This window comes from Atta colombica, unplaced genomic scaffold, assembly GCF_001594045.1.
Source record: "Atta colombica isolate Treedump-2 unplaced genomic scaffold, Acol1.0 scaffold164, whole genome shotgun sequence".
Taxonomy (NCBI): domain Eukaryota; kingdom Metazoa; phylum Arthropoda; class Insecta; order Hymenoptera; family Formicidae; genus Atta; species Atta colombica.
The window spans coordinates 641,162-650,318 of NW_017259255.1; the positions used below are offsets into that span (position 1 = coordinate 641,162).

At 27.9% G+C, this 9,157-nt stretch overlaps 1 protein-coding gene across 4 annotated transcripts in view; it reads right to left on the reverse strand.

The window, feature by feature from the left end:
* Positions 1-6,360: 6,360 nt before the first annotated feature.
* The window catches only part of LOC108686089 (tyrosine-protein phosphatase non-receptor type 4), an 8,147-nt gene continuing 5,350 nt past the window's right edge, over positions 6,361-9,157 (reverse strand). For 2 of the 4 annotated variants that reach the window (XM_018191172.1, XM_018191171.1), the window contains exons 11-17: positions 8,375-8,552; positions 8,116-8,283; positions 7,855-8,030; positions 7,573-7,772; positions 7,085-7,428; positions 6,674-6,958; positions 6,362-6,590 (exon numbers count right to left, since the gene is read on the reverse strand). In XM_018191172.1, the coding sequence (XP_018046661.1) occupies positions 6,507-6,590; positions 6,674-6,958; positions 7,085-7,428; positions 7,573-7,772; positions 7,855-8,030; positions 8,116-8,283; positions 8,375-8,552 (1,435 nt within the window). In that variant the 3' untranslated portion in view covers positions 6,362-6,506. Of the gene's footprint in view, positions 6,591-6,673; positions 6,959-7,084; positions 7,429-7,572; positions 7,773-7,854; positions 8,031-8,115; positions 8,284-8,374; positions 8,553-9,157 lie in introns of all 4 variants that reach the window. The other 2 variants (XM_018191173.1, XM_018191174.1) reach the window with 2 other exon arrangements.

The window sequence follows — 9,157 nt, forward strand, 5'->3', positions numbered from 1 at the left end:
AATTTATTAAATTATATATAATATAGGATGTTTAAAAACTTTTATAAATAATTTGTGACCTTGTTCTCTTGTTTTGTCTTTTGTTTGCGGTAGAAACAATATAGTCATATAAGATTATTTAAAAGATTTTAAAATATTGGATCGCTACATTACATATTCACAACAATTCAAAATTATTTAAGCAGGTTTCAAGTCACTGGACATAATGTTGGGTATATGCAACAAACGATTGACAGACAAACAAATTTTTTAAGAATTTTTAAGAATTCTCTAAAAGGATTTCTCGGTGACCGAAGAACTTTTGCCGAATTAATTGACTTTGTAACCAAATATTGAATCATTTAAAAAATATCCGCGGTTTTTGTCACTAGATGTGCATATATCGAGCAACACTAATCTGATTGTGTCAAACGAACGCGCGTCTGAAAAATGATATTTTAAGTTACATTTTTTGTAAACAAAGTTTGGTAATTCATCAATCGTGTCAAAAGTTATATTGGTTTGAAAATGAAATTTCTGAAGAAATATGATGCTTTTTTACTACAAAAAAGGCAAAAACGCAGCACAAACATGCAGAAAAATTTGTGAAGTTTACGGCGCGGATGCTGTAAGTGAACGTAGGACGCAGGAGTGGTTTGTTCGATTTCGTTCTGGAAATTTTGATGTCAAAGATCGACCTCGCTCTGGTCGGCCAGTCACTGAAAAAGTCGATGAAATTTTGCAACTAGTCGAGCAAGACCGGCATGTGAACTGTCAGGAGATAGCCAATGCACTAAAAATCAACCAGTGTGACAGTTTGGAATCATTTGAAAAAGGTTGGCTGCAAAGAAATTCGATGTTTGAGTGCCATGAAGTAACGCAAAGAAATTTGATTGATCGAATTTCCATCAGCGAAACACTACTAAAATGCAACGAAATAGACCCATTTGAAGCAAATTATCACGGGCGATGAAAAATGGGTAAAATACAAGAATATCGTTCATAAAAGATCATGGGGTAAGCGCGGCGAACCACCATAAATGACTTCAAAGCCTGGATTGACGGCAAATAAAGTGACGGCTATGTGTATGGTGGGATTGGAAGGGAGTCGTCCATCATGAGGTATTACCACATAGTAACTAACGATTAATTCAGAGCTCTACTGTTCACAACTGGATTACAGGAAGCGATTAAGGAAAAACGACCAGAATTGATAAGGTTGAACAGAAAAGGTTGTCTTCCATTATGACGCCAGACCACATCTTTGATGACGCGCCAAAAATTGAGGGAGCTTGGTTGGGAAGTTTTGATGCATCCACCGTACAGCCCGGACCTTGCACCGTCTGATTATCATTTGTTTCAATCTCTGCAGAACTCTCTTGATGGAAAAACATTGGTCCCACAAAAGAGCTGCCGAAAATCACTTGAAAAAGTTTTTCGCTGATAAACCACAGAAGTTCTACATGGATGGAATTATGAAATTACCTGAAAAATGGCAAAAGATTATAAATAATAATGGACAATATATATTTGATTAAAATTGATTTTCAATAAAGAAAAATTTCATTCAAAAATTGAACAAAAAACCGTGAATACTTTTTAAATGACTCAATAGATAAATGGTTCAATTGAAAAAAAAAAAAAAAAACATTATATCATGTAAGAGAGTAACATTTATCATCTTGTTATATTTGTCCATGCGCTAAAAATTGTATATCAACTGAAGAGGACTAAGTAAAGTCAGAAACGTCTCGTTTCGAACATATGTATGTAATTTAATTGTAAAAATTTTTATCTAATAATATTCGTTTTTTTAATTTATTATTGACCTGAATTGATTATTAAAATCACTTTTATATTGCTTTACATATATGAGCGAACTTATATTTTGTTTTAGAATAGCATTCTTATATAAAATTTATTTATATAAATAACAAAAAATTGCTTAAAAATTGATATCATTTATCATAATACTGACTGAATTTTTAAAAATTCATCTTCATTTATCCTACCTTTTGACATAACAAATTGAATCTCTTATTAATAAAATTTCTTGATATGAAGGTATCATTTAATGAGCTTGCTATGACTTGTTTATAAAATTTACGAATCGATAGCGTTCTAGGGTTAATAGAAGTTTAATTTAGATATTCGAATTATTTTTCTTATATCTATTGCTCAATTAAAATTTAAATAAAATATTTTTTTAGAGTTTGGACTTTTCAAAATATTATAATTAATTTTTCTCAATTAAAAAATTAATGAAACAGCGTCATTTGATTTTATAAAAAAATATCTACATAATTGAAAAATATGTTGATTATTTGTAATTTACAAATAATTATAAAAACGAATTTAGGAGAGAATAATTTACAAAGGATTATTTTTATAATAGAGTTTTATCTTATATTTCAAAAGTATGCATGAATCAGACTAGACATCTATAAATTTTATTACTATTAAGATTTGTGAGATTTGTTATGATTGTTAATATGTTATTAATATCTGAAAGCAAAATTTTACAACACAAGCAATATAAATCAAATGTTTTAATTTGTATTTAACATGAGTGCATTGGTGGGGAGAGAATATGTATAAGGCACTACAGTCTAAAATTTCGACTGATTACGGTATGTAAATGTATCTAAAATAAATTGATAAAGTATTTTTATTACTTATTTCTATATAGAATCGACATACACAATATATCGAATAAATTTTGGAAAAATATTTTAATGTATTATATATTGCAAAGTGTAGACATTGACATAACATATATTTAATTAAAAATATTTTCATTTGCACAGAGATAAAAAATATTTGAGTAGAGAATTGCGTATATGTTTGCACAGACATTTGTATAATTATATATCTTACATTAAATAATAAATTTTCATGATGAATCTATAACGCATCATCTTGATGTATATCTGTAAATATTAAATTCATTACATATACTTAATTGCTTTTATTTTCTTTGCTGTGTATCGAAAAATTTTTTCCATGTATGCGCACACTTTGCACTTTTTTATGGCATCAGATTCTTTTAATATATTAATAATCTAATTGAATTATATTGTTTGGGTGTGTATATGTTTGATTTATATATATATAAGATGACCCACGTGAAGTACAAGCCATTGACTCGAAAAATACGGAGAAGATATTATGTGGAAAATCGTTTCAGACAAAATGAAACGATTTCGAGGGAGAATGTATTTTCACATTGTTTTTTTCTACGTAAAAGTATCAAAAAGATATGAAAGTTATTTTTTCACTTTTTTTAATGAAATATAATTTTTTTCCATTGATAAAGTGAAGATGACCTTCATATCTTTTTGACATCTCCTTCACCTAAAAAAACAACTTGACCAAAATATATCGCCGTTCCACTTTAGTCTATAATATTTTTCAGTATCTTCTAGATCTTCTGAATTATTGATTTGTCATACTTTACGAAGGCCACCCTATATATACGTTAGTTTTTGTACAATATATAATAAAACATAGATCGTGGAAATATCGCAGGCTGAACTATGAAACGAATAAGAAAAGATAATTCACATACATATACACACACATACAATAAGTTTGTGTTCTAATATGTACATACTTTATGATTAGTGGCGTCCCTTATAATTTTTCCTTAAAATCTAAAATGTCTTAGATTTGTTTTGCTGAAGTAGATTTAGCATACATATATCGATATACATTGATTAAGAATCAAATTCATTCTTTCATTTTTCCGTTCTTTCGTGCATTGTAAAAAGAATATAAGTCAATTTTAATTGATAGAAACTTTTGTAAAAGAGAAAGAAAGAATGATTGAAATAGAAAAGGAATATTACTATATCTATCCGTGTATTTGACGGAGACGAATAATTTGTATTCTTTTGACCATGCATGAAAGATTGTAGACCATTGTTCTAATAATGTTTATTGTAGTACCAGTTTGTATTAATACAAAAATAGATTATAAAATGCTGGTGTTAATATATATGATGAGGTATTACATTATTAAAGAATCCACAATAAGTATATTAAAAAGAACCTGTGAGATTCGTGAATTAGTTAGAAGTTTGAAAGCTTCATATAAGAAGATATGCATGTAGCCGGGAATGGAAAGTTACTTTTTAAAAGTTACCGTTACTCGTTATCGTAAGAAAATTCATTTCTTTTCCGTTACTTTTTTAATACTGAAACAAGATCAGTCTAAAAAATTTTAATTGTACATTTTTTGTTTAAATACTAATAAAAGCAATAAACAATAATGTACCCTAGACCAATATGTGAAAACAATTAAGAAAGAAAAATGCTTTCTCGGTTCGTTAAAGTTAGAGCTTTGTTACATAATAATATTTCAGAATGAATTTATACACATTCAGATTTACAAATCATACCGATTAAAATTTCGATCTTGAAACACAATCCAGTTGAAATAATTTTTCACAATAAATTTTTTTTTATAACATCACTTCCCACGAACTTAAAGATTAGTGATTAAAGTTTGTTTTTATGTTAATACAACTTATAATCTGTTTATGGCATTCTTAAGACATCATAAATCAATCACAGAGCCGTATTAGAATCTTAAGATATTACTTAAAACAATGTCAAAATAATAATGAATGCCGATCAAAGATTGAAAAATGAATATATAAAAATTATGTCATAAATAGGTCCAAAACATAAAAAGATAACGATAAAAGTAACTAGAACAATAAATTCATTACAAAAAAATGTAACTACGTTATCGATAAGAATAGGTAACGCCATTACCAGTTCGTTATAAAAAAAAAAGTAAACTTGTAACGATAATGACGTTACAAGTAAAATGTTACTTCCGTTCTCTGGTATGTAATATATTCGATCTGATCCATTTTGTGTGAAAAATAAATATGTGAAAACGCGTAAATATCTATAGTATAGTGTCCCACATTTACAAAACATTTAATAATAATAAGAGAATTATAATTCTAATCGTATCTATCTAGAAAAACCAATTATATATTTTGATCAATATGCATATTTTTTAAAGAATGTGAAAAAGTTCTTAAAAATGACAATTTTAAAGTATTTAAATTAACTGTTTAATATTATATGAAAACAAGCTCAAAAAATTTCAACTTATTCTTATATGATATTAAGCTGTCCGATAATTTAAAATTTTCGCATAATTTTTTTATTCATATCGGACAACCATATTTTTTAAGTGTATAAGACAGCTATAGTTTGCCTGCAAGCTGCTAATATTGAAGATTATACTTCGCCTTGTGCCTTTAAATAGTTTTTATAATTACTTTTGTTTGTATAATTACTTTTTATATAGGATGGATCAAGTTTCGCAATTACAAAAATCGTAAAACTTTTACCGCGTCAATTGTTAATGATAATTTCCTTGACGAATTTGGAATTGATCGATACATAACGTAAATTTGACACGAGAACATCAATTGATGTATTTTTTCATTTTCAATATTTTATAATTATATCTATCATCAAACTTTTGTTATAGGAAAATTATCTTCAAATTATTTAAGTTCATTGACAATTGACGTGATAACTATTTAGTATATTAAATTTATCCATATATTTTTTTGTTTACAGCGCGTGCAAATATTTTTTTATTTATGTTATTGTATCTAAACTTTTTATCCATTATTTTCATAATTGTACTTCAAATTTGTAAATATATTAATTTATGCATTAATATTATTTTTTCTTTTGTTCGTTAATATTTTTTCAATATAGCTAATAATAAAACTTAAAAAGTGCATAAACGTGCGTTTTTTTTGCAAAAAAAAATTTTTAATCGTCCAAATAAATTAATGTTAATATATGCAGATATTTGTATTATATAATATATAATATAATAGCAGTTTTTGTTAATTAATAGCAAAATAAATTTAAAATATTTCTATAAGATACAATATTCAAAAGGATAATATATAGATGATATATGCAGATATATATATTAGTTTTTAAATTAATTACGATTTATTTAACCTATAATTAAATTTTCATAGATATATACTATATCTTACAATTTTTGTTATATATGTATAATTAAATCTATTTTTATATTACAAATTTAGTAATAATATATCATAATACATATTATTCTTTTGAGGCTTTCTACGTGTCTTATAGAAATATTTTAAATTATAAAGGATTAATACTCTCGCAACAAAAAATATAATCACATTTTGTACAAAATGGTGTTTTGCATAAAGAAATAAAATCATTAAAATACAAAATAGATCTTCTATATATAAGAAAATAAAAAAGAATCGAAATTTTACAATAAATGAGAAATAATAAATGGACGTCATTATGTATAGTGAGATTATACTTTACGTAGTACATATCTGCTCTTTTTTATTAGGATATACTATATTAAATATATATTATTATACGCGTTATTGTCAAAATATAAAACTACTTTCTAATGGCATGAGGCTTGATGCAAGATGTGAAAGAAGAAATGGTATAATTACAAACGCTGCCCATCATATGAATTTTTATTTTCATCTACTAAACTCTGGAAGTGGCTTGGCTATTCCTTCGCTATAGGCTTTATGGACTGCTTCACACACAAATCTATATTGACTCTGAAAGAAATATCACATAAGTAAAACTATATATCTTATATTATCTAAATAGATATGAAATAATAATAATAAATAAGACTTACAGCATTCTGTATCATCATTGCTCTTTGATCTCTCATAGAGCGTACAATATCTAATGGATATACTGGTTGATTAGCTTCAATTAAACACAATGCAGTTTCCATTAAAACTAATACACCAGTTCGACCTATTCCAGCAGAACAATGCACAACCGCAGGTTCGACTATTCCAGTACGAGCTGCTCTAACGCGTTCTGTAAACATAGTAAATTGTCGCCAATCACTAGGCACTCCGTGATCGGGCCAGCTGCAATACTGCATATGTGTTATATCTCTTTCTTCTCCAGTCTGCAAAGAAATATGTGAAAAAAATACATTATATAATATTATATAATATTATCAGGTATTATTTTATACTAACACGTACTAAGTAGTGTAAAAATTGTGATAATATCAGAGATAAACTTTACTCACATTAACATCGCGAAGTATGAATTCTCTAAAAATAAATGTATCTTCGATATTTTCTGCAGTCGATGTAAGTGTGAGATTTCTTAATGTGAGAGTTTCGTTATATGCCGGCCAATATTGATGACATTTTGCACGACCTCGTTCAACTAGGGTTGTAAGCATTACGACAAGTGTACTACCCGCTTCTAAAACCATTTGCCAAAAGTCGGCAACGGTGGAAGACAAGGGACCCTGTGTAGCAATATACCTATTAATAATGCCTGAACCTGGTATTTCCATGTTCACGTAATTGGCATTGATGTAATCTCCATTCGCAGATCTCATCAAAATTACTCGAGTAACATCATCTATAAAAATATATATACATTATAACAAATTTTTAATACAAATTTTATTTCAATAGCTATTTTATCTTGTAAATGGATCTTTTTAATAACTTATTAAATATAATTAATATAATTCTATTTGTTACAGAGAAAACTTGAACTTACACGGCGAAATATCCCGATAGCGATTTTTTGATTGATTTTCCGGTTTTTTCGATTCAAGTGACGTAAGTTCCGGATTTTTTCTATATAACTGTTCATATTGCGCGATAAGAGCACCGCTTGCTAGACCGTCCGCAAGCAGTAACATAGATTGAGCCAATGCATCAGATCCAATAGCTGCATGAGGCGCATCAGGTACATACCTAACAATTCATTATAATAAATTAGATTTAATACAGTTCAATACAGAATTATGTAGAAAACATTTATAACTTGGAATTATACCTATAAGGCGGTTCTTCTTCGGACGTCTCATCAGTGCCAGCCAATGCATTATATAGAGCATTAGGTCTAACAGTTAAAGTAAGTTCACCAGATCCACGATCGCGTGATTGCCGTATTAAATTTACTACGCGTTCATGCAATAAACCACTCACATCAATTCCATTGATATAAACAACCTGTAAAAAGAAATGTATTTTACAAGAAAGAAATATTACATGGACAATTGATATGAATAAAAGTATGCATTAAATGATTAAATACTTGATCTCCTTCATTCAATTTTGGATAACAACGATCAGCGGGTGTATTTGGTGCTACTCGTGATACTAAGATTGGCATATCCAAATCTAATCCACCTTTTACATTAAAACCAAAACGACCTTGTTCATCTGGTGTTAAAGATATGGTTACTAAACCGTCTTCTAATATCTAAAATAATTATTTAATAAATATTATTTATTGAATATCTTTACTTTTACTTGTTAGTTATTATATAGGTATTTTCGATAGACATATATACTTGTGGAGCTGGTGAACTAGTAGGTTCGCTATAATCTGGCAAATCGTAAATATTTCTTTCAGCAGTTGTATCATCGTCTGCATAACTGAACACTCGAGATCCTAACGCTGGTGAAAATGCTCCACCTCGTGTATAGCTTCCTGTTATTTCTTCCCTCAAAGATAAAAAACCACCCTCACTATAAGAGGAGATAAATAAAACTAAAAATGCTAAATAAAAATAAACGTTAACTGTATAGTTAATAAATCATAACGTAAAAAATTACATATTCCAAAACAATTGTAAATCACAAAAATACAAATCATAATGTTAAGATATATATAGATGTATTATTTCAACATCTAATTTTGACAGTAATTGACTCTCTTATTTACAAGGTGGGACACACATATGTGTTTCACGGATTTTGATCAGTTTTTACGTTGTTATTCTGGAATACCAAAGAATAATTCCTGTAAAGCAGTAAATTGCACTTCTATGTATTTTTCGAGAAAATCATAAATTTAGATCAGGACGACAAATCGCTTTCAAACTTTTTTACTCTTCATTTAAACGTAAATAAAATATTTAAAATTATTTAAAATCAAAAAAATATATCTCCGACGGACACGAATGTATAAACATATAATCCGAGTATAGGATCCGTAACATTGTACTATCTGCGCCGTCTCCTACTGCTTTATGAATGGCCATTCGCGAGATGTTTTAAGCTTCGATTGAAATCAAAGAATTCAATTTTCTCTAAAACTGTCAATTTTCGGTTCTAATATATATATATATATA